A 25,782-nucleotide genomic window follows, 5' to 3' on the forward strand; every position below is an offset into this window, starting at 1 on the left:
GTCAGCCTGGACTCCCGCGTCCGCGAAGGCATCAACCGCAAGATGCAGGAACCGTCTTCACACACCTTCGACGATGCACAGCTACAGATCTACACGCTCATGCATAGAGACTCCTACCCCCGTTTTCTGAACTCAGGCGTATACAAAGCACTGCTCCAGAGCGTCTCTCGGTCATCCTCGGAGTCCTAAGCCCCTTCCACCACCGCCATCACTGGGGAGGGTGGGGAGAGAAGCAAAATACGAAGTGACGGTTCACCTTTCATACGGCAGGTGTTAACTTTGGGTATATATGGACCTCCCACTTGGTCTTACAGAACCAAGGGACCTGAAATGGCATTCCGGGCCAAATCCCACAACACTGCCTCGGTTCTGAACAGCAAGCTGCTGGGTCCAACTTACTAGGAAGTTCGCTCCATGCAAACCTGCCCTGTCTTCTTCTGCCAGAATGGTGGCGCCTGCCGTCACGTGAACCTCAAAACTCAGGCCTCTGCTTTTACTACTGAATCCGTGTTGGCAAGCTAGCACATGCTGACCACACAGAAGAACTAAAGTACAGAAGGAATTGGCCAATTGGTGCTGGGAGGGGTGGGTGGGGAGGGGGCAAGAGAATCCTGGGCAACATGGCGAAAGAAAGAAAAAAGGCCAAAATCCACATCTTCTGAATATTGTTCTTCCTGTCTTTTTTCTGTTTTGTTCAGTTAAAAAAAAAGAGCTGTTTCCGTGGCAGATCTCAAATGGTTCTGGTGGAAACTTCAGTCAGACCAATATGGGTGTAGCATAAGAATATTCTGAATTGCACAGGTGTAGGTGGTGGTTTTTGCCAGAGAAGAGTCCCGTGCAACTCAAAGGCTTTCTCTCCCCCCCCCCCAAGTTGCATTTATTCCAGCTGGGGCCAGACCTCGGGAAGGCTTCTGTCATCTCAGGGATGTGGAAAAACTGAGCAGGGCTTGGCCTCAAAGCTCTTGGAGGGGGGATAGGTAGGGTTGTTGAGGAGTTCCACTGAAAGCAGACCTCCCTGGTGCAAATCATGGTTTTTCCCTTCCCAGAAGCAACCCGGAAGTAAACTCCAAATTTCCTGAGATCCCAGAAGTGTACTTCCACGTGATAGACCCCCGTGTTATCAGCACAGGGGAATTCATAGTACGATTACGTGTTTGTCCTACAAAGATTCAGGAGGCCTTCGGTGGTGGAGATGCTTATTGGAGCCCATCAGATTCTAGGAGGTGTGAGGCTCTGGAACGGAGAACTGGTTTTCGAAAGGTAAAGGAAGTGTTTGGCAGGTGGCCACCTTATTCTTTTGGGAGCAGACTTGGATGGAGAAGGAAACTTTTCCGCCGGGCCACAGCAGAGTTCCTCAGCACTCTGTGGCACAGCAGTCATGCCAAGATGAGGCCTTGAGCCTCTGAAGGCTGTTGCTTTCATGTCCTGCTTGTGAGCTTCCTAGAAGCATCCGGTTAAGCAGAAAGCTAGAATAGATGGACCATTGGTTTGATCCAGCTGGTCTCTCCTCACTGCACATGCTAGAGCAGAATGGAGTAGCTCAGTCATGCCTGTTGGAGGAAGACAGAGCACCTCCTCTCTCCAGCGACTCAACAGCAGAAGTAGGCTGAGTGAGTGAGTGAGATAGGACTATGGGGTATGGGATGGGGTGGTGTGTCTCAGAGGCTGGGTTGCTTAGCAACAACCTATAAGGAAGTCTAAAGGTCAAGGGTGTCACACACGCCTCTCAGATTTGCAGAGTTGGAAGGGACCCTGAGGATCATCTAGTCCAACCCCCTGCAATGCAAGAATCTCAACTAAAGCTACCAGGACAGGTGGCCATCCAACATTGCTTAAAGGCTCCCAGAAGGAGTCCATTCCACTGTTGAACAGCAGTCGCCGTCAGAAAGTCCTTCCTCCTGTTTAGTCAGAATCTCCGTTCTTGTAACTTGAAGCTGTTGGTTTGAGTCTTATCCTCTGGAGCAGGAGAAAACTAGCTTGCTCCATCTTCCATGTGGCAGTTCAAGAGATATTTGAAGATGGCCATCATATCTCCTCTCAGTCTCCTCTTGAGAAGACAGGCATCCCCCCCAGATTCCGTTTCTCCCACCATACTGTTGCAGTTACAGGAGAAGCTGTATCTGCAAAAAGGGACAGAAGCTCCTTGGCAGAAACTCCTTGCATGGAGTGTGACGGCTGCCCTTCTTGTTCTGTTCATGCAGAGTTTCTGCAAGCAAAACCCTCACCTGAACTATGCCAAGTCGCAGAGGGCATCTGCCTGGGGCAATGCCAGTTTGTGGGCTCTTCCTCACACTAGATGCGCAGCTGGTTTTGTGTCTTCTTCCATCAAAGATGGGGCATCGTCCTTTTGTTCTCCACCCCGCCCCCTTTTCATGATCTCAAAAGCTTATATTGTTTGATGCTGGGTGCCAAAGTTGTAGCTAGTGTCATGAACCGCAGCCTGTTTGTCACAGCCTCTTCCGAAAGATGGGTGTGGGTGTCTGTTGAAATCATGCTTTCATCAAGCCACGATATGCAAGGATGTTGAGGCCTCTGTATCTGTGTCGCCGCCACCCCACACCAATGTTGGAGAGCTAGTTGGGTGTCCAGTAAGACTTGAGCTCCCTCTCGACCGTCTTTTATTTGCAGTTCTCTCGTTTCTGCCTAGTAACACCTGCACTTTGCGAAACTGGCCTTGGAGAGTCTTAAAAGGACCAGTTGGGTTTCCACACAGAGGGCACACATTCACATCATGGCAGGCTTCACACACACACACACACACAACAAACAAACCCTTTTTTGACCTGTGGAATTCCCTTCCACCAGAAGTAATAAAGGCCAATTGTGTCAATTGAGGATTATTCTTTTTTTTTACAGGTGCGAGAAATGTGAGAGTAGCTGCAAGTGACCTCCAGTAATTACAACAGTGTGAATAGGCTGAGTGTCCTTAATTCTGGAAAGAAAGGAAGCGGCACTTTGTGAGAGAGTACTGTAGCTCTGTTAGGATACATCCAGGCCCGTCCTAGCCATAGAGACAAGTGGCGCGGAGAACCACGGCGCCGGGCGCTGGAAGAGCGCCAAGTGACCGCAGGGTTCCGGCGACCTTCCAGGACTGCGCTCCTTCTCCGAAGACTCCGCGCTGCGCCTCCTCGTTTCCCCAGAGCTGGGTTCTGCTCAGTCGAGCTTCGCCACCAGCGCACGCACAGCGCCCAAGCAGCTCTTGCTGGTCCCGCGGTGTGCACGCTGGTGGCGAAGCTTGACTGAGCAGAACCCATCGCTGGGGAAACGAGAAGGAGGTGCAGCGCGGAGTCCTTGGAGGTGGCCTCCCGCTGCTGCCGTGGTCCGCTTGGCACTCCCGGGCCCTTGGAGAGGCTCTGGAGGGGGGCGCTGGAGGGACCTAGCGCCCGGGCGCTGGATGGGCTTAAGACGGCCCTGGATACATCTTTCCTGATTCAGACTGGAGAGATCAGTGCTGACTCTTGCATTGATATGGACGTAGTGATGTAGATCATTCTTATTTCCATTTCATAAATTGAAAACTCAAAACAACGCAGCAAATGCCTCACCAGCACCCAACTCTCTTCATGGGCTGCAACAGTTGTGGTGCTTCTGTGGGTCTTGTCCCTTTGGGTTAAGGAATATGGCTAGTGTTTGTGCTGTGCATTGAGTGGGAAAGCCGAGGCAAACTTGTGTCACAGTAACTATAGGGGCAAATAAAATTCCCCTGTGGGTGATGTTGACTCAATATATAGAGAATTTACCTTGGCAGCCACCTGCCAGATCCATGCAAAAAAAAAAAAAAGGCCCACCTGCCACACTCATTTTGGAGAACAGGCAACAAAATGTGGGGTTATGTTCCATGTTCTGGGGTGGCTGTTATGCTGCTTTGAACGTGGAGGTGATGATTATCTGAGTGCTCCACCAAGGAACGAAGATACAACCACACACACCTTGCTTCTTAATGCTGTTTTGTGATTTTCTAAAAGCAGCAGAAATGCATCTGGATTCCAGCACTTTTTTGACCAAAGCTTTTCCTGCAAGCATGGGTCAGGTGCAAGGTCTGTGGATATAAGGGATCTGGTTTGTGTATGAGAGAGAGAAATGTTTGGGGGGAATGGTCAAGAGATCGCCCTGCTAATTGTACCTGCTGGAAAGATGTTGGGATGGGCGGATCTGAGTAGGAAAAAAGCTGGAGGAGAAAGGGTTAAGTTGCCTCTCCCCACCCAACCTTCCAATTGGGCCATTTTCAATTTAAAAAGAAGCATAGCACTCTAATGTGATGCCAGACCAGGGGTGGGCAACCTAAGGCCCATGGACCGGATGCGGCCCAATCGCCTTCTCAATCCAGCCCACGGATCGTCCGGGAATCAGCGTGTTTTTACATGAGTAGAATGTGTCCTTTTATTTAAAATGCATCTCTGGCTTATTTGTGGGGCCAGCCTGGTGTTTTGACATGAGTAGAATGTGTGCTTTTATTTAAAATGCATCTCTGGGTTATTTGTGGGGCATAGGAATTCGTTCCTCCCCCCCCCCAAAATAGTCCGGCCCACCACATGGTCTGAGAAACGGTGGACCGGCCAGTGGCTGAAAAAGGTTGCTGACCCCTGGGCTAGACTATCCAGTGCTCGGCATGGAGAGCAGGTTTTGCCACAGGAAATCTCCCTATGTGATTTCTCCAATATTAAGGATGGGTGTTATTCACTGGGGTGAATGCGTAAAGAGTCCTGCCTGGGGCATGGACAAAATATTGTCCCCAACCTTTTAGAATCAAATGTGCTTCCTACACAGCTCCGTAGGACTGAAAACTTGAGGTGCATCACAACAATTGGGGCAAATGGCTTCAAAAAGGAACAAGCCTGCATTGCATGATAGATATTTTCCAGTTAGCTGAGTGGGATAAGTGCGTTTTCTCAGGAAGAGAGATACGGGCTAAATTTGAAGAGCTTTCAAAGCCTCTGCCTGAAGCTGCAAGGATTTTAATTTTTTTTAACCTTAAGCAAAGCTTCCACATGCACTTTTGCACATCTCTGCCACTCTGGGGAAGGACCCATACAAATTATTCCAACTGTGAGCTGGGCAAAGTTAGGTAATGTATGGAGCTGCATGTTACTGAGCCCTGTCAGTTCTGACTGGGCGCTTAACAATGACGTCTCCCTCCTGGGATATTGATTTGGGTTTAAGATCCCCAGGTGAACATACAAGATGAAACAGTCTACAGTGGTACCTTGGTTCTCAAACTTAATCCGTTCCGGAAGCCCATTCCAAAACCAAGGCACACTTTCCCATAGAAAGTAATGCAAAATGGATTAATCCATTCCAGACTTTTAAAAACAACCCCTAAAACAGCATTTTAACATGAATTTTACTATCTAGCGAGGCCATTGATCCATAAAATGAAAGCAATAATCAATGTCCAGTACTATAAAATAAATAAGACAGTATTGTAGAGGATAAAAAATATCATCCGCACAGTCACAAGAACAAATTAACAGAAAAGGCCTCAAAAATGCAAAATAGTAAAAACAAAAGCACCAAACTTAATCCGTTCCGGAAGTCCGTTTGACTTCCGAAATGTTCGAAAACCAAGACGCAGCTTCTGATTGGTGCAGGTGCCCCGGAAATAATAGCTGACAGCCACATTGGATGTTCGCCTTCCGAATAAAGTTTAAAAACCGGAACACTTCCGGTTTTTGGCGTTTGGGAACCAAGGAGTTTGAAAACCAAGGTACCACCGTACTTAAAACATCACATTAAGCAGGTAAAGTGGTTCAAGCACCCAAATATTCATGCCCTTTCACAGACCTTCAAATGCACACGTGAAAATCTCTCCCAAATTGCCAGTGAGCGGGAGGTTGGGGGGCAGCCCCTTTTGTGGAGTTTTACCAATGGGAGGGTCTGCTGCAGAAAAAGCCCTATTGCATGACACAGACCTGGCCACAGCATCAGGTGCAGCCACCAGTGGAAGCAAAGCAACAAGGCCCAGCCTGGCAAGTAATGGAGAGTAGCTCCCAGTGAGTTCTTTGGTCCCGACTCCCAAGTTGTTAAAAGACAACACCTTGTAGCAAATGTCAGTGAGATCTGTCCAATAGCTACAACTGAGAGAGCCCTTTTCTCTGGGCTTCCAATTTAATTGTTTAGTCATGTCCAACTCTTTGTGACCCCATGGACCAGAGCACGCCAGGCACTCCTGTCTTCCACTGCCTCCCGCAGTTTGGTCAAACTCATGTTGGTAGCTTTGAGAACACTGTCCAACTTGATACCCTCCAACATTTCTCCAATGTGGCACAAAGGGCGGGAGAATATGATCAAAAGGTACATGCAATCTTTGGGACGTGGGGGAAGTTTATCGAATGCATGGTAGGCAAAGCAGATTGATGATTCTGTCCAGAGCACTAGAACTCTGGGTATCCCAATGGATTTTACTGGGAGTGGATTCAGGACAGACCAAAGTACTGCTAACAAAGCAGTATGTAATTTTTGTAGATTTGGAAGGGATCACCAGGGTTCATTTAATCCACCCCCCTGCAATGCTGGAATCCAATGTGGGGCTCGAACCCACAACCCTGAGATTAAAAGTCTCGTGCTCTACCAACTAAGCTATCCTAGCAGTAGATCACTGCCACTGTCTTATCTGGTTTTATAAAAAGAAAATGTGTGGAGGGCAGCTCTGTGCAAAGCTACTTAGCCATGCTGGTGAAGTGGAATCTCCGTGTTTTCAGGCAGCCTCAACCCCAACACGTGTTTGTGGGTCATGTTGGTTTGTGAATTTCCCAGAGGCACCTTGGCTGGCAACTCTTGGAATTTGGTTGCTTGGCTATGCAGAGCGCCTTGGTTTCTAGTCCTCATGTTCTCTTGTGCAACTTTCAATTGCTGTAACGTATCTGCAAGGGGATTTTCTGTATAGTGTGCCCATGATGCAATGCATAGAGAATCCTATTTGCAGGGCAGGGAGTAGGACTCTTATGACCTTCAGATTCACCTAGCTCTTTTTACGCTTCAGCTTGCTATGAAGATGAGAGCAGGAAAGATGCGGCCAATCAAAATGATTCCTTTATATAGTATCTGCATTTTAAAATTGCAGCACCGTTTCCCTAAAATTAGGTTTTTAGTTTACTTTTAGGTAAAATAAACGATCATGAAATGCTATTTTACAGTGGATCTTATATTGCACTCATTTTGGATTTTTTTGGGGGGGAGGGGGGGTCTGTCCCCCCCCCCAAGAAAATCCTTATTCTATGGATGCCATGGAAACAGCAGCAAATACCTAGCTGAATGCACAACAGTTGTTTCTCCATATCAAGCAACTCCAGCAGGAATGGAAATATGTTGGGGGAGGAAAGAAAATTATGTTTATTTTTGCAAAACATAAAAGGTGGAGCTTGGAAGCGGATCGGCAGGCTTGCTGCAATATTTGTCATATTTAGTCTGTTCTCCAACTGGCAAAGGTACAAAACAGCTATGGAATCCCAGCACACGTGGCAGGCTGCCTTTTCAGATCTTGTCAAATCCTTTCTGTCTATCTGACCCATCCCTCTACCAAAAAACCCTTTATTTTTTTATTTTTTTAAATAAGTCTCCCCCACCCGAACCGATTACGGCAGTGAGTTCCTGGTGTCTTTAAGTGATGGTATTTTAGAAGGAAAGGACAACAATGAACATGTTTTTTATTTTATTTTATTTAAACGACCTTTGTTGTTCCACTGCTTGGAAAGGGAGAATGAATGTTCACATCCATGGATATCCCAAGATCTTCCTGTGCCGGCAGGCTAGAAAGATTCTACTAAACCAATTCAAGGAAGCAAACGTGCCTGGCTGTTGTAAGTGGTTTCCCCTTTCACCTACTGGATGGCTATTTTATTTATTTATTTTTTTTAAAAAAACCAAAGGCAACCAGTGGGATTTCGCTCTCACCTCTGCCCTCTTTAGAAGGAAATCCTGCTCGACCTAAATCTATGAAAATTATGCAGTCATTTGGCCCTGTGGCACTGATTTCTAAAGAGGGACTTTGATGTTTTAGAATTGCTACCCGGGTGCAGTGCATGAAGAGCTCATGGCCTCATCTTTCTGTTAGGAATTTTTATTACTTTGTTCCTTCGCAACTGTGCCTGGAACATACCAAAAAAAGCAGGTGGGGAGGTGCAGCAAAGGGCAGGAGGTGCAAGCCAATCTGCCTTTGCCAAAAGCTGTGCCATCTCCCCTCCACTTCTCTGCATTTTCATGCTCACAGGTGCTGCCCTACCTTCGAGCTACATTGGCGGCCTGGGAGTGATGGTGCAAAGTCCGGATTCAAAAGCCTTTCCCTGGGATCGAAGTGGGTGCTGGCTTTTCCGCCATCTAAAAGCCCAAGCCAGCCATGGCCTTCCCCACTCCTTCCACCCACTTGAAATGTCTTGAGCACAACACCTTCCCCTTGCCAGGGACCCACCGGGCCTTTCCCTCGGCGGCTGTTGCGTGCCCAATCTCACGTTCGCCAGCAGATTCTTCTTTTCTTGACCCTTCCGCGTTTGCATCTGCTGGCCAGGTCATTCGCTCCATGCTGTAGCGGTCTTGCTCTCCTTTCTGTCGTGCACCCAGTGGACCAGCACAGACACCCCCACAAGAGCCCAACTGGGAGATGGGCCCCACCGCTTCCAAGATCCTCCTGTGTGGGTGGCCGGCAGAGGGCAGGGGGGTTTCTGCTACTCACGAGGCCAGCAATGTTGCTACCCGCTAAGGAAGGCAAGGGAATCTCGAGGCACGAGTTCTCAGCAAGCCTGACAAATGTCAATTCCCAGATTTCTTTGCCACGACAGGTAAACTATTATAAATGTGTAGTGGAGATAAACCCCAAAAGGTTCAGTGCACAGCATCAAGTGGACAACCAGGAAGTTGGAGGGCAAAGCACGAGAACGAAGCCTGACTTTACCCCCTCTCCGGTGTCAAGCACTTCCTAATGGAGGTAGTCCTCATGAGGTTCTTATTCGGTATGCTTCGTTGCTCTGAATCCATCCCCCTCACATACCTTTCTTTTGCGACACCTTTTCTGAGGCGTCTTGTCGTACTGCCTGGTTCTGGGAGAAGATCTGCTTTGAAACTGGTTTCATTGTCACCCCCACCCCAAAAGGAACTCCTTATGGGTTGTGGTCTGGCAAGCGTGCGGAGGGGTCTCAACTAAGAATTGCCCATAGAATTTTATTCCATAGACATAAGCCTCGGTTGCAGCGGCTGCAAATGTGGCTTCCTACGTCTCCCCTTCTCCTGCCTCTGTGCTAACAGAGTGAGGCAGACATTCGTTTGAGCTTTTGAGAGAGGGCACAAGAAAGGGGTGTCAGAAGAAGCTACCGTATGCTCAAGACGAGACACCTGGCCAAATTTCTTTTTAAAAAAACCAAAACCAAAAAAAAAACGTTTAATACTGCTCCAGACCCTCACAAAATACTGATTCAGGATGAGAAACTCCAAAGGTGGTCAAGTCCACACAAATTCTCCATCTGGCCCCCTCCCAGCCTCCAACCCCGGCTGCTGCTCTTTCCAGAGGTGTGCAGGCAGCTGGGACCTCCTCTCCTCTGGATGATGTAGAGAGCACAAAGCAAACTCGGCGACAAAAACAGTACAAAAGTTGCTGGCGGTGGTGGGGGAATGTATGGCAGAGATCCGGCCCAGCGCTGGCGGCTGCAGCTGATGCTCTGGTCCGGGACATCTCAGCAGAACTGCAAGAAGTTGGTAGGATTGGAAAGACTCAACCAAGACACCTCTGATTTTACCCCAAAAACACAGAAGCAGCAAAGACTCTTTGCAGAATGACCAGATTTGATTTTCTTGCTGCTGTGCAGTATTGGCAAGGAAGGGAAGGGACTCGGGAAGACAAAGAGGGCTGACAGGGCAGGGAGACTGGCCTGAGAGTTGTGATTTTTTTTAAATAACAAAGCCACACCCTGCCTGCTAGAATCCCACTGCAGCCATTACATGTCATTGACTACAAACCTTTTTGGCTGCATGCGGAGGTCAAACTGAACACAGTACTTCTATCTGCCAATGTGATGCCTTCCATATGTTGGACTACAACTCCCATCATCCCTGAGCACTGGCCGTGCTGACCTGGGGCTGATGGGAGTTAACAGTCCATCAATGTCTGCAGGGCAAGGCATTGGCTAGCCTGCTGTAGACAGACAGAAAGAGAGGCAGAGAGTCCTCCATTAAAGATAACAAAGAGACCAGGCCACAGGAGCTCCATTAAAAGTGGTCTCGATATGAACATTACTGAAAATACAAGTTGGAGACATGGTGTAGCAGCAAACACGGGCCAATGGGTAAACAACAATCCAATTCAGATGATAGAGTGCGTGTGAAGTATAAAACAATTATGCAAAAAGCACGGGACAAGATCTATATCGGGCACCCCCAAACTCGGCCCTCCAGCTGTTTTGTGACTACAACTCCTATCATCTCTAGCTAACAGGACCAGTGGTCAGGGATGATGGGAATTGTACAGTGGAACCTCGGTTTATGAACACCTCGGTTTACGAATTTTCGGTTTATGAACACCGCGGACCCATCTGGAACAGATTAATTCACTTTCCATTACTTTCAATGGGAAAGTTCGCTTCAGTTTATGAACAGACTTCCGGAACCAATTACACCCATGCTTCGGGTTAAGTACGCTTCAGGTTGAGTACTCCGCAGACCATCTGGAACAGATTAATCCACTTTCCATTACTTTCAATGGGAAAGTTCGCTTCAGTTTATGAACGCTTCAGTTTATGAACAGACTTCCGGAACCAATTGTGTTCATAAACCGAGGTACCACTGTAGTCCCAAAGTTTGGGGATGCCTGATTATATGATCTATGCCTATTCTCCAAGTGTCTGAAGGAGTGCAAAGCAAGACGGGAGAGCTCAACCTACGTTGTTTGGAGAATTGTTTTATTCTTCACATGTGCCATTTCATCTGGAGAAGAGGTTGGTGGAAGACGGCGTAATGGAACTGCAGGTTTTGCCCTTAGGTCAAATCAATAAAGGGAGTCAGGCGTGCTTACCTTCCAGCGGTTCCCACACTCATTGCACACAACAAAAGTGGTCATTGGCTCATCTGAACTGCGGGTTTGCACCTGTGGGAAGGAAGGAAACACCTGAGGAGGAGTGAGGCCTGTACTGCCTGTCTTTCCACATTGCCTCCCATCATGCGGGTGTGGAGGACTCCCTGGTCCTGAATGGGGTAACTGTGCCCCTGAAGGACCAGGGGCACAGCCTGGGAGTCATTTTGGACTCACAGCTGTCCATGGAGGCGCAGGTCAATTCTGTGTCCAGGGCAGCTGTCTATCAGCTCCATCTGGTATGCAGGCTGAGTCCCTACCTGCCTGCGGACTGTCTCGCCAGAGTGGTGCATGCTCTGGTTATCTCTCGCTTGGACTACTGCAATGCGATCTACGTGGGGCTACCTTAGAAGGTGACCCGGAAACTACAATTAACCCAGAATGCGGCAGCTAGACTGGTGACTGGGAGCGGCCGCCGAGATCACATAACACCGGTCCTGAAAGACCTACATTGGCTCCCAGTACGTTTCCGAGCACAATTCAAAGTGTTGGTGTTGACCTTTAAAGCCCTAAACAGCCTCAGTCCAGTATACCTGAAGGAGCCTCTCCACCCCCATCAGTCTGCCCGGACACTGAGGTCCAGCGCCGAGGGCCTTCTGGCAGTTCCCTCGCTACGAGAAGCCAAGTTACAGGGAACCAGGCAGAAGGCCTTCTCGGTAGTGGCACCCACCCTGTGGAATGCCCTCCCACCAGAGGTCAAAGAGAACAACAATTACCAGACCTTTAGAAGGCATCTCAAGGCAGCCCTGTTTAGGGAAGCTTTTAATGTTTGATTTCTTTATTTTAATGTTTTGTTGGAAGCCGCCCAGAGTAGCTGGGGGAACCTGGCCAGATGGGCGGGGTATAAATAATATATTATATTATTATTATTATTATTATTATTATTATTATTATTATTATTATTATCTGCACTTGCTTGTTTGCCCGCCACTCGTTTTAGAATGGAAAACTGGTGCTCAAGCCAGTAGCAGCTCCACAGAAACTTGTTCTGAGGATTTTGGGGGGTGAGAAAGCTCCCCCGCTATTGGCCTTAGCAAAGCTACCAATTACAACCCGTCCTGATGTTGCCAGAGATGGAAGAAGACCCAAATAATCCTCTTTCATTTCCATCAGTAGAAGTGGACGGCTGTATTGTCCTTTCCCTCAACTGGCCTGGTACAAATCTGGACTCAATCCTGACGGAACCGATCCTTCCAAGGAGAAGTTGAAGACCCTCACATCTTTGTGGAATGAGAGGGTGTTCAGGACCTCGAGGAGGGTGCCCTGTGCACACCTGGAGTCTCACCTGGGTGTAGGTGCAGTTCTTTTTCTTGCACTTCCCGCAGGTGAAGAGGTCAGTCTGGGTCCCTCCCGTCTTCGCCATCTGATGCTCCCGGATGGCCTCCTTGGTCATGGCTTTCCGGATTTCTTTCAGCTCGTTGCTGGCCATTTCCTTTCAGGGAAATAAGATAAGGGCACCCGCTCAAGTTTGGCTTTCTCAATTTGCACACTAGCGAGCTGCATTTCCACTAAACGTGTTCAAAGGCACTCTATAATGAACTTTTGTCCCGCACGGTCATCGGAAACCGTGGAGCAAATGAGCTCCCCCCTGAAAGAGCTATGATCTTAACCTTTTTTGGTTTCACGGGCCAGTTTAAATACAGCAGGAAGAGACGGGGACTGAGAGGGGGGAAGCGGCAGTTTTAAACAACAACAGAAGCTTGAATAAAGCAGAGTCGGGAAGACACTGGCGGTGAATTTAATTTTAACAAGGAGAAATGTAAGGCACTACACTTAGGCAAAAAAAATGAAAGGCACAAATACAGGATTGGGTGACACCTGGCTTGAGAGCAGTACATGTGAAAAGGATCTAGGAGTCTTGGTAGACCACAAATTTGACATGAGTCAACAGTGTGATGCAGCAGCTAAAAAAGCCAATGCAATTCTGGGCTGCATCAATAGGAGTATAGCATCTAGATCAAGGGAAGCAATAGTACCACTGTATTCCGCTCTGGTCAGACCTCACCTGGAGTACTGTGTCCAGTTCTGGGCACCACAGTTCAAGAAGGATACTGACAAGCTGGAACGTGTCCAGAAGAGGGCAACCAAAATGGTCAAAGGCCTGGAAACGATGCCTTATGAGGAACGGCTTAGGGAGCTGGATATGTTTAGCCTGGAAAAGAGAAGGTTAAGGGGTGATATGATAGCCATGTTCAAATATATGAAAGGATGTCATATGGAGGAGGGAGAAAGATTGTTTTCTGCTGCTCCAGAGAAGCGGACACGGAGCAATAGATTCAAACTACAAGAAAGAAGATTCCACCTAAACATTAGGAAGAGCTTCCTGACAGTAAGAGCTGTTCAGCAGTGGAATTTGCTGCCAAGGAGTGTGGTGGAGTCTCCTTCTTTGGAGGACTTTAAGCAGAGGCTTGACAGGTATATGTCAAGAATGCTTTGATGGTGTTTCCTGCTTGGCAGGGGGTTGGACTGGATGGCCCTTGTGGTCTCTTCCAACTCTATGATTCTATGTTGGGAAGAGGCAGATTAAAACAAGTTTTGAGTATGGCACAAGGGGATCAGGAAAGACTGTTGTGTTTAATTCTGCATTGTTACCATCACTGCTATTTCTTCTTGTTAAAATTGTTTAAGATGCACACGCACAACCAATCAGTGTCTCTCCTTCCCTGCTTTACTCAAGCTTCTGCTGCTGTTTAGAACCACTCTTCCTCTCAGTGGGGAAATGGTCACACACAGAGGGACCCTTCTTCCTTGCCACCAAGGCCTTCCCTTAAACCCCCTCCCCACACTTACAGCAGACGTGAGCTTCCTCCTTCCTGCCCCTTCCTCTGTCCCCTGCCTGCCTTTAGAACCTTTAGAAATGGACAATGAAAACAGAACGACGCTGGACCCAGGCAAATACAGTATAGAGACAACCCAAGGAGAATAAAACACAGAGCGAGAAATTCAATGTGCTGCTACAAACATCCCATCAGTACAAGCCTCTCCGCTTGTCATATGGAGCCCTCTCTTCTCCTCCCCCTGCATGCAGCTCTGGGGATCCTCCCACCCCAGAGCTGGGGGGGGGGGCGTGCAGAGGGAGGGAGGCGGAAAGGCCGACTAGGCTAGCAGAAGTCCTTGCAAGGGCTTCCACTAGTGGGACCAGTAAGTAGAATCCAGGCCCGAGCCTCTACTGTGAGCCCCACACCTTAAAATACATACTTTATCCTTTTAAGGTTTTCTCCGGAGGATGCATGTCAGAGCTGGCCCAAAGCATTTGACCCCCTCTGCAAAGGCCTTTCCCCTCTGTTTACAGACAGTAATTTTAACCCTACACTGGATATTCCTCCTTGTCAACGGCAGCTGTTTAGAATTTTGGTAACAGAACTACATCTTTGAAAGATCAGGCTATTTAGTAGACTGGAGCAAGTCTCACTGGGTTTTGCTAGGCAACCGTCCATCTCACCTCCGAGGTCATCACCGCAATTTGCTCTGCAGTGATCACTCCACACAGGACATTCTTTCGGAGGTCAGGATTCTTGGAGTCCTTGAGGTTGGAGAGGCGGCTCCTGACCCGGTTCTTGTACTTCAAGTCTGTGTTCTTGACATCTTGGTATATAAGTTCAAAAGCCATTAAGGAGCACCACCATCAGGTTGCCTTTGCCCCAGCCCCAAACATGTTAGCCCGACAGTCTAAACCAAGGTTTGGGTATCAGGGAGAGCTCTGCATCAGCAGAGGAGTCCTAGAACCCTGACGATGGAAGGGATCACCTTGGAAGCCCCTCTGCCAGGCACCTTCAAAGATTAAGAGGAGGAAGACTGCCAAGTGACCATGAAACCTTCATTCCCTGCTCCTGAGGTTTCCTAGCCCACATTCTCCTCTCCGGGAGCTCTCTCAGCACCTTTACTACAACACCCTTCACAGGACAATAGAGAACCCATAGCCCAGGGACTGGGAGCAGGATCCAGCCTGCAGCTCAGACCCTTATTTCCGCTAACCCCCATGGGCCAAATTTGACTACCCATCTGTCAATCGGCTGATATTACAATGATGGCAGGTGACGCAGCACTTTGGAGGCCTGACAATCAGCTGATTGTTACTTGAAAGAGTCATGCACACCTCTTTGCAAGCCCCTTACTAAAAGCCCTGCACTGCCTCATGAAGTCCCAACAATCAGCTGACAGTCTGTGCTTCAGAAGGAAGGTGTGTGATGCTTCTGCAGTGCCACCAACCGACTGATCATCAAGACTTCGGAAGCACTGAACTTGGGATCAGCTGGTCTGGGATCTGAACTTGGGATCTGCAGCACTTCCAGAGCCCCAGCCCAGGTAGTTTTTGAGCTGCCCACATGACACCAGGTGATTGGCTGGTGGGTGTGGCATGGTCAAAATGGCTTGGTGGGCCAAATTATTATTATTATTACATTGTAGTTGACCGGCCTCTCAAGTTAAGCTCTCCTGCTTAACTTATTCTTATCTCTGGCACCCAGAGTGTCCGGCTTGTGGTGCTCCACTGCCGTTCTGCAGTCTTGCCATTTTCTTAAATGCGAGGATTCTTGGTAACCTCAAAAACTATCCAGGATTCTTTGAGAGAAAGCCCTACTAAACTGCTTTTAAGGGTATCATTGCATGGAGAGAGTTTAAAGTGTGAGGATTGGGAGTTTGCCTTTGAAATAATGGCTGCCCAGAAATCCCCTACGCCTCCTTTCCAATGCTACAAACAAAGCAAGGATATATTCTTCGATCTGGCCTGCAAGCTGCTCACAGTCGGCACCGATGGCCACATAGTCATCTGTGAAGAAAGAAGAAAACAAAAAGGTAGCCTAGTGGGTTAAGGACCAAGACTGCATTCCCTAAGCAAGCAGTTGCCGTCACACTTCGGCACCAGGTTCCCGCTGTACTGAACCAGAGACTCACATTTAAAGCAGAGTGCCCATCTGCGCCATTTGTCTACATACAAAGTTATAGGGTTGGACTAGATGACCCCCGTGGGTACCTTCCAATTCTATGATTCTGTGAAAGCTCAGAATTTACTAGTTCTTGGTATAAACACCAGCAAACATGGGCTGTTTGGAAAAGGGCACAGACTCAGGAATGCAAGGAAGACAACGCTGATGGAAAGGAGAAGAGGGGAGGGGAGGACTCGCTCCTTTGCTCCTTACTGTCTGTCTGCAGAGCGGAAGTCAGCATTTCTCTGCATTTGTTGCGCACCGTGTCGCATGTGACAGGCACTGGTGGGAAGGTGGTGATCTTGGGTGTGGTGGGGGTCTTCGGCAGGTCCTGCCTTTTGGCGGAGCTGGAAGAGAAATGAAGCTGGTCAAAAGGTCTCCGCTCACTTTGCAGAAATCAAATCGTGAAAGTCCAGGAGAAAGGTGGGCTTGCAGCTGGTAAAGGTAAAAGGTAAAGGACCCCTGGACGGTTAAGCCCAGTCAAAGGCGAATATGGGGTTACGCCGCTCATCTCGCTTACAGGTCGAGGGACCCGGCGTTTGTCCACAGACAGCTTTTTCTGGTTCATGTGGCCAGCATGACTAAACTGCTTCTGGCGCAACAGGACACCGTGACGGAAACCAGAGCACACGGAAACACTGTTTACCTTCCCGCCACAGCGGTACCTATTTATCTACTTGCACTGGAGTGCTAGGTTGGCAGGAGCTGGGACAGAGCAACAGAGATTCGAACCACCAAGAGGCTCAGTGGTTTAGACCACAGTGACACCTGCGTCCCGGTTGGAGGGGGGGCTCTGAGTGAGAATTCAGACCAGCCTTTGACGTCCTTGATTGCATCTCCCTGACTGGGGCTGATGAGAGTTAAAGCACTGGTTTGGCAAAGGCTGATTTTGAGTTCCATATATCAGTTCACACAAGCTTCGAGCAATCCAAAACCTTGAGAAACCAGTGCAAATAGATGTAGAGTTTCTTAGCTGCTAAGCTTTTGTCCGCATCCACTGGTCAAACAACTGCCGAGTTCCTTTATGGTTGCGATGTCCATTCTAGCCTCTTAATTTGTGCTGCACTAACTGTACTTCCAGACACAGCACAAGCGTAGCCTTATTATAGCACAATATTACAAGGTAACCAACACCCGCATTTCTGGAACTGGAACCAGTTCAGAACATGCACAGCCTCTCCTGATTCAGACATTGCAGAAAAAAATATTGCTGATGGCGTCTCACCCCAAATCTCCTAATAATAGCTTTCAATGATTTTATCTAGATCAGGAGTGAGGAATCTTTCCCCCTAGAGCTTACACACGCAATTGAGCATTTTCAATCATGAACAGGTGTTCTGGAAACAGCGTGAAGCATATTTCTAAAAATAATTTTATTATTTATATGCCACCCATCTGACTGGGTTGTCCCAGCCACTCTGGGCAGCTCCCAACAATAAATATTACACACACACACACACACACACACACAGTTTTTTAAGAAGAGCATGGGTGGCCATGTGGGGGGGTACCCCAGGGCTAGGGATGGGATTGCTGAGTTTCTGCACCCTCTTCAAACTATTCCCAGGAATTCTTGGGGGATGGCCAGGTTCATGGCATGCTGCTAAAAATGACAAGGGGCTCAGAGGTACCCTCCAGCCAACTGTATGACTTGCACTGAAGCTTTCCGTGCACAAACCGAACAACTTTCCGGCTGCACAACAGAACATCACCTTCCCCATGCAGTTCCTCCTGTGCCCTTAAATTTGATCTGGAGAATTCAGAGACTCCCATCAAGCAATTTTGGTGGTGCACGGGGTGTGTGTGTGTGTGTGGAGGGGGACTGTAGGAGGGAAGCGAGTTCCTGTTGCAAGAGCAGAAGTCTGCTTGTGCAACGCTGGATTCTGCCCTCTGGGTATATCTGCACCACAGATTTCTAAGTGACTTAATGAGCATTACTTTGTCCCAGGGAGTCCTGGGAAGTGGAGAACTGAGCAGGTCTATGGAAGCGATTGCAGAATCCTCTCCATGCTCATCAAACCAATTCCCAGTATGAAACCAAAGCAGTCTCCTTGGCAGGTGTGCTCTGCGATTCCCTCCCCCACTTCTGCTATAGCCATTTTTGCTTTGTTTCATTCCTACAGAAGGCAAGAACGTGAATAAAGGTCTGTATGCATTTATCCCTCTTGCCAAACCATGTCAAGAGCTCCCAATCTGGGGACCCCCTCCCACACTTTCACGGCACCTGGGATGAGATTTAGAACACCCCTGATATGCTTATTTCCTCGTGGTATCAACATTAGCTCCAATCCTAGAAACATGAGAGTTGGAAGGGACCCTGAGGGTCACCCAGTCCAACCCACTGCAATGCAGGAAAATGCAAGCTATCCCTTACAGGGATCGAAACGGCAACCTTGACATTATCAGCACCATGTTCTAACCAGCTGAGCTACCCAGTCGCGTTAATCTTTCCATTCATCGGGTGTCGTATAGTTCCACCTTTGGCAGTGAAACAAGCACAACAGGTTCTGTCTCTGAAATCTCCAGACAGGTTTCAGTCTCCCGTCTGAAACTGCAGAGAGCTGTTGTCAGTTAGTGTAGGGACGCTTTGGCTTGCAGGCCAGATGTAGCCTTCAGAGTTTATCCTCACTCCCCACACCTTGAACACCCCCCCTCCACTGTTTCCTGCTGGTTGCAGAGGGATTTCTCTCCCAACCCCGCCAGCCAACACAGAAATGCAGCAAATTGCAGGCGCAAAGGCCTAATCCTGATCAGGATCATTGCCTGTGGGGAGGTTTTGACTCTTTAGCCCCCAGAAATTTGCACTGCGATGAGAGACAGAGAAACTCATCATTGCAGGGCTTGCTACCACCACCGATCAGCAATGGCAGAAGCCTTGCTTGTTGCTTAGCAGCCGCATCTTTACCTGTACTATACCTGCCGTCACACGTCAGGTGTGGGCCAGGTCGGTGTGGTTTGGGCAATAACAGATTCGGAAATTTAACCCTGCCAGGCCTAATTTGGCCTGTGGGCAAGGCTTCCCACTGTTGTTGTAGAGCAGGTATCCCCAAACTTCAGCCCTCCAGATATTTTGGACTACAATTCCCATCATCACTGATCACTAGTCCTGTTAGCTAGGGCTCATGGGAGTTGTAGGCCAAAACATCTGGAGGGCCGCCGTTTGGGGATGCCTGTTGTAGAGGGTAATGTCTCTATACAGAGGCCTCTAGTAACTGCTGCCCATAGGCTAAAGGTAAAAGGACCCCTGACCATTAGGTCCAGTCGTGACCGACTCTGGGGTTGCGCGCTCATCTCGCATTATTGGCCGAGGGAGCCGGCGTATAGCTTCCAAGTTATGTGGCCAGCATGACAAAGCCGCTTCTGGCAAACCAGAGCAGCACATGGAAACGCCGTTTACCTTCCCGCTGTAGCGGTTCCTATTTATCTACTTGCATTTTGACGTGCTTTCGAACTGCTAGGTTAATAATAATAATAATAATAATAATTTATTATTTATACCCCGCCCATCTGGCCGGGTTCCCCCAGCCACTCTGGGCGGCTTCCAACAAAAACATTAAAATACAGAAATCCATCAAACATTAAAAGCTTCCCTAAACAGGGCTGCCTTAAGATGCCTTCTAAAGGTCTGGTAATTGTTATTCTCTTTGACCTCTGGTGGGAGGGCATTCCACAGGGTGGGCGCCACTACCGAGAAGGCCCTCTGCCCGGTTCCCTGTAACTTGGCTTCTCGTAGCGAGGGAACCGCCAGAAGGCCCTCAGCGCTAGATCTCAGTGTCCGGGCAGAACGATGGGGGAGGAGACGCTCCTTCAGGTATACTGGACCGAGGTTGGCAGGAGCTGGGACCAAGCAACAGGAGCTCACCCCGTCACAGGGATTCGAACCGCCGACCTTCTGATCAGCAAGCCCTAGGCTCAGTGGTTTAACCACAGCGCCACCTGGGTCCCTTGCCCATAGGCTACACCACTGAAATATGGTGCATCTGCACTGGGCAAACTAAGCTCTTGGACAGCACTTTCTTCCCAGTGAATGGGTAATTTAGAGGAACAGTCAACATACTGTGACTAGTGGGACTGCCATCTCTAGAAACCAGGCCTTCTCAGTCACAGCACCAACCCTCTGCAATAATCTCTCAATAGATATTTTCGAAAATCCATCTGTTGGGTATCTCACACAAACCAAATTTTTTTTTTAAAAAGTTACAGAGACCTATTTGGATACTTGAGAGAGTTATCCTCCTCTGTCTGTTGACTAGCAGTTTTAAAAGATGGCACTTTTACAATATATCCATGGTATTCGCCAGAAGCGGCTTTGTCATGCTGGCCACATGACCTGGAAGCTGTACGCCGGCTCCCTCGGCCAATAACGCGAGATGAGCGCCACAACCCGAGTCGGTCATGACTGGACCTAATGGTCAGGGGTCCCTTTACCTTTATTCTGACCTATATTTGCAGTGTTTCCAGTTTTATTCACGGTATTTTGATCTTCTGATTTCCATAAACTGCTTAGGAATGTTTGCCGGAAATGTTAAGAAATATGTACGGTAACTTTCTAAATAAAATGCACAGGGGACATCACTACGACCTCCCCATATACAAAAAAAAAGCCTCCACTCTCCCCTATGTCCCACTGTAATCTCTCCGTAATCCATGGCCCCATGCTGAGATAACAAAGTTATACAGAGATTGTTTCGATGGCTGAACCACAATCCATGTGCTTTGAAAGCAATTGCCGGGCAGCTGTAAGGAAAGGCTGCAAGAGATCTCCCAATGGGAATGTCAGGTCCCAGATTACGGCCACCCGAAGGCAGTAGTTTTCACATCGCTTTCCCTGGTGCCGTTCCAATAACTTGGCTGGAACCTATAAATTCTTATTATAACATCTTGCCACCTTCTGCTAACTCAAGTCAGCACTGCTATTTGAATGTCCGTAAAATGATATGCTCAAGGAAGCAACACAAGAATGGCTGCCACTGGATTTGAGTGTTAGGCCAGTGTAGGAGTGGTTGATGCTTTTGAATTATGGTGCTGGAGGAGACTCTTGAGAGTCCCATGGACTGCAAGAAGATCAAACCTATCCATTCTTAAGGAAATCAGCCCTGAGTGCTCACTGGAAGGACAGATCGTGAAGCTGAGGCTCCAATACTTTGGCCACCTCATGAGAAGAGAAGAATCCTTGGAAAAGACCCTGATGTTGGGAAAGATTGAGGGCACAAGGAGAAGGGGATGACAGAGGACGAGATGGTTGGACAGTGTTCTCGAAGCTACGAACATGAGTTTGACCAAACTGCGGGAGGCAGTGCAAGACAGGAGTGCCTGGCGTGCTATGGCCCATGGGGTCATGAAGAGTCGGACACGACTAAACAACAAGGACTAGTACTCCAGCTCCGAGCATGAAAACTTTTGTTGCTTCTCAAGGACAGCCGGCCTACTCATAAAGTTCCGACCTGGTCAGAAGAACACTGCTGCATTGAAGACCAGTGTAGTTAGGCTGGACCGTCCATAATGATCTGGGCAGGATGCAGAATCCATCTGCCTACATCGCAGTTTAAAATGTCTCACTACACTTTATGCAGAAACGCAGTAGATGGGTGTGGCTCTTCAGTTTATTTGCTAGTCGCAGTCAGGGCTTGATCAGACCAGCGAATGACCCTGGGTTTTTCCACCAACCTCTTTTGTTTTGGCCTTCCTCTAACGCTGCTCAATTAAGCTGCTCTATAAGTGAGCTCCCATTGCTCCTGTCAACCTAGCAGTTTGAAAGCAGGTCAAAGTGCAAGTAGATAAATAGGTACCACTCCAGCGGGAAGGTAAACTGTGTTTCTGTGCGCTGCTCTGGTTTGCCAGAAGCGGCTTAGTCATGCTGGCCGCATGACCCGGAAAAACTGTCTGCGGACAAACGCCGGCTCCCTCAGCAGTAAAGCGAGATGAGCGCCACAACCCCAGAGTCATCCGCAACTGGACTTAACAGTCACGGGTCCCTTTACCTTTTATAGGTCTCGTAATTTGCACTTCCTCTCCACCAGGACTGGGCGTTTTGGCTTTTCGACACTGTGATTATCATCAGCCAAGCATCATGATATAGTGACACATCACAATGTTGAAAAGCAAAGGGAAGAACAAGCTGCGTCAGCCCCAGAGCCTGTGAGGCACCAGGGTGAAACCACCTCAACTCCCATGGCAAGAGTGGCGGCAGTTTCACCTCCAGGCGCTGGCAGCGGAGGGACTTGGGAGCGACGGTGGTTTCACCAGCGCCATTGCACTCTGGTCCTCAAACCAGTCCAATACATCGCCCAGGCCTACTCGCCATTTATGGCACCCTGATCCTCATTTGATTGGAAGGTGGCAACTATACAGAGTAGCAGATGGAGCTTTAAGCCCCATGGTTCCATCACAGCCAACAGAATCAATGTCTTTTTCCCCTTGGTTTTACAGCATGCAAGTTTTAAACCAGGCATCCCCAAACTTCAGCCCTCCAGATGTTTTAGACTACAATTCCCATCATCCCTGACCACTGGTCCTGTTAGCTAGGCATCATGGGAATTGTAGGCCAAAACATCTGGAGGGCCGCAGTTTGGGGATGCCTGTTTTAAACAAACATTTCCTAACACTTCAAGGCACATGGGAATCGGCGTTCACTGGCGTTCAGAGGAGCTATTGTTTTTAATTAAAGTAACTGGGACAGAGGAAAACTCAAAACACACAGCTGCATTTTGTCTCAAGAAAGCCCGGTGACACTATTCCCCTGAAGAAGGCAAGTAAGTAAAGCTAAAGCCCGAATGATAGGTGCAAGTACAGTCGACGCTTGGTTTGCAAACGTGATCCGTGCGGGAGGCACGTTCACAACCCGCAGCGCCGCGTCTGCGCACGCGCGGGTTGCAATTCAGCACTTCCGCGCATGCGCCGAAACCCGGAAGTAACCCGTTCTGGTACTTCTGGGTTTGGCGCAGTGTGCAACCTGAAATCACACAACCTGAAGCGTCTGTAACCCGAGGTATGACTGTACTGAGAGTGCTGCTACCCTACAGACCAACATGGGAACGTAATTCAATGAGGCTAGTTCAGTGAAGTGGCTCCCCCTATGGTTCCTCACCAACACAAAACAGAAAAGGGTTACTTACACTAAGATAGTTGGGCATGCTCAAACCTCATGAGAGTCATGTCCTTCTACAACTGATGTCTACCAGTATGAACCTAGCCTAGACATCCTCTTCATATTTCCCAACCCGACAAACTAGGAAATGGAGCAAAATAATGGAAATCTTCTTTCCTTCTTTCCTTCCTGGTTAAAGAAAATTAAGGTTCTACCCCCTGTCACTGTGGAGTACAGTCTTTAAGCTATAAAATCAGTGTCAGATAAAGGGTCAAAATCCAGAGAGGTTTACAGAAGGCACCCAATGAGGAAGCAACTGCCAGTAGCTCTGAAGGCTGCACGTCTCGTGTCCAGGAAGAAACACACCACCCCTTACTGCAAAAGAGTCACTTGAGAATGGGCCACATATGGAGGGCTGGTCATTGCCGACCCCTGGCTATTAGGGCTGTGTGCTGGATTTGAACGAGGCCAGAGTCAAATCAGGCATAGGTGTCGGTCCTTAGGCGCTGGGAAAGTCATGTAAAGACAGCCACAATTTCCACAGGTCAGGTTGGACTGGCCCAGTGTGATCTGTGGTCGGCAGGGGAGAAGACCTCAGGCAGGAGGAACAGGCAGGTTGGGCACAAAGCCACATGAAAGAGGCCAGGACCTACACTGGTTAAGGTGGGCCCAGCACCACAGCTCTCCTTCCTACTTGACATGACCCCACCCCCACCTATGCAAGGTCAATGCCTCTGTTCAACAGTTGTTGGGTGGAGGCATAGATCCTGTGGGGTTCAGGTGCTGCTTAGCAAGAGACTTTCCTGTGGGAATGCAGCAGCACCACACAGAATCAGATCCTCCCGCTTACCAGCTGTTAAGGGTAGGATCTCATCCTCCCAGATCCAGTCCTGTACGGTGCCATGCGCCACCACTTTTAAAAGGTTTCTTATGGGATTAAAAGCCCATAGTCCCGCCCCCACCCCCAAACTGCTTGGGGATGATTCGGGGGGGGCTCCTGAGGCAGGGCAAATCACCCTGATCCAGGGGCCACAGGGCAGATTGCTATTAACAGTCTGGAGAAGAATGGTATCAACATAACCTGGAGCTGAGAAGCCGAGGGATTGTTGCATGACACACACTTTCTATTTAAATAGAATTTTGTCCTGTTGCTCTGCTGCAGCTGAGGAAAAAAGGACTACTTCTCATTTGGTGTCAAAACTAAGTGGAAAGTCAAAACAGGAAAGAGTCTTGTGGCACCTTAAAGACTTAACAAATATTCATGCATCTTTTTTATTTTATTACTTGTATATATTATACGCACACATCTGCTGAAATGAATGGTAGTCCATGAAAGCTCATGCCATAATAAAATTTATTAAGACTTAACAGTGCCACAAAGCACTCTGTTGCTTAAGCTGCAACAGCCTAACACAGCCACCCCTCTGAAGAAGTGCACTTGGGGGAGGGAGGAGAGTACAGGTTAATACATGGGGGAGGGGGGCAGAACCCAAACAAAATAATCAACAAAAACGGAAGTGATGTTTTTATTAATAAAGAATGAGCATGAGAGAGAATAAAGGAGGAATGAAGGTGAATCAAATAATAAACAATGGTAATCAAAATAAACTCACAAAAGCCACTGTGTTTTGTAGACATTTATTTTTTTCCGTTTACAACTATAGCATTAAAAAAACACGCACAACATGATACCACACTGATAGTTCTATCTGCAACCACTATTTTCTATTTCTCACCATCATGAATTAAGGGCAGCCTTAATTTGACTATACCAAGAGCAAAAAAGTTTCCCATTCCAACAGGCAAAGTAAAGGAATCAAAATTAATACCCAAAATGGAACGTTGGGGGCGGGAAGGGGAATACGAGGCGCAAAAGTGCCACCTCTGGCCAACGGGAAGCATTATTACCTTTGGTCTCTTGAGTCGCCACTCTCCTTTGAGGAGGAAGTTGGCAAGGAGGAATTCTTTTTCTTCTCGTCACTCTTATCCTCTGAGGCATCTGAATGGGGCAATGGCAAAGGAAGCAAGAAGTAGAAAAAGTTAAATCAAGAGGAACTGCAATCTTCTCTGCATGGCATATGCTCAAGGCTGCCTGGCGTTTGATCACCCTTAAGTGAGCTTCTCTAGTGGCCTGGCCCTATAGAGTTCTAAAGCAACTGATCCTAGGACAGTGTGACTACTTGATGTGGCCGCAAATCAGATCGCCCTTCCCCTTCTGTTCCAGGACCAGTCATCTGTCACATGACCCTGCTACACAAAGCAGCTGCTAAGACCTCCGACCTCTCCTCCCATGTTTCCTCCCGAGATGGCACACTCAGAAAACAGCTTTAAATTTTAGGAGCAGGGCAAATGCTGTGACTCAGCTTACACTCAACTAGCGCAATTATGTTCTATCAGCTTTCCCACTGCTTTTGCTGCAGGCATAATAATAAATAATAATAATAATAATAATAATAATAATAATAATATATTGCTTATACCCCGCCCATTTGGCCAGGCCTCCCCAGCCACTCTGGGCGGCTTCCAACAGTATATTAAGAACACAATAAAACATCAAACATTAAAAACTTCCCTAAACAGGGGAAGTTAGTGACAAAGGTAGTTTTGTGAGCCCCATGCCCCATTGCCAACTACATGCTCATTTCCGCAACCCATGAGCCTTTATGGGTTCAAGCAAAAAAAAGGAGAGAGAGAGAGGAGTGGGCTGTTGCTTCCCCCCC

The 25,782-nt window shown here is 48.3% G+C and overlaps 2 protein-coding genes and 1 non-coding gene across 9 annotated transcripts in view; 1 reads left to right on the forward strand and 2 right to left on the reverse strand.

The window, feature by feature from the left end:
• The window catches only part of RGS19 (regulator of G protein signaling 19), a 60,152-nt gene extending 52,303 nt beyond the window's left edge, over window positions 1-7,849 (forward strand). For all 4 annotated transcript variants that reach the window (XM_088674741.1, XM_035123758.3, XM_088674742.1 and 1 more), the window contains exon 6: window positions 1-7,849. In XM_088674741.1, coding sequence (XP_088530867.1) covers window positions 1-189 — 189 coding nt within the window. In that variant the 3' untranslated portion in view covers window positions 190-7,849.
• On the reverse strand, window positions 6,508-6,586 carry TRNAK-UUU (transfer RNA lysine (anticodon UUU)). Its single transcript has one exon. It is a non-coding gene; the product is annotated as a tRNA-Lys (tRNA).
• The window catches only part of TCEA2 (transcription elongation factor A2), a 23,284-nt gene continuing 5,139 nt past the window's right edge, over window positions 7,638-25,782 (reverse strand). For 3 of the 4 annotated variants that reach the window (XM_060277351.2, XM_088674739.1, XM_088674738.1), the window contains 8 exons: window positions 24,971-25,061; window positions 16,189-16,322; window positions 15,762-15,818; window positions 14,493-14,647; window positions 13,056-13,202; window positions 12,336-12,482; window positions 10,994-11,065; window positions 7,638-9,668 (listed from right to left, as the gene is read on the reverse strand). In XM_060277351.2, the coding sequence (XP_060133334.1) occupies window positions 9,660-9,668; window positions 10,994-11,065; window positions 12,336-12,482; window positions 13,056-13,202; window positions 14,493-14,647; window positions 15,762-15,818; window positions 16,189-16,322; window positions 24,971-25,061 (812 nt within the window). In that variant the 3' untranslated portion in view covers window positions 7,638-9,659. The remainder of the gene's footprint in view (window positions 9,669-10,993; window positions 11,066-12,335; window positions 12,483-13,055; window positions 13,203-14,492; window positions 14,648-15,761; window positions 15,819-16,188; window positions 16,323-24,970; window positions 25,062-25,782) is intronic. The other variant, XM_035123698.3, reaches the window with a different exon arrangement.

The sequence above is a fragment of the Zootoca vivipara genome, chromosome 7, assembly GCF_965207765.1.
Source record: "Zootoca vivipara chromosome 7, rZooViv2.hap1.1, whole genome shotgun sequence".
NCBI lineage: Eukaryota > Metazoa > Chordata > Lepidosauria > Squamata > Lacertidae > Zootoca > Zootoca vivipara.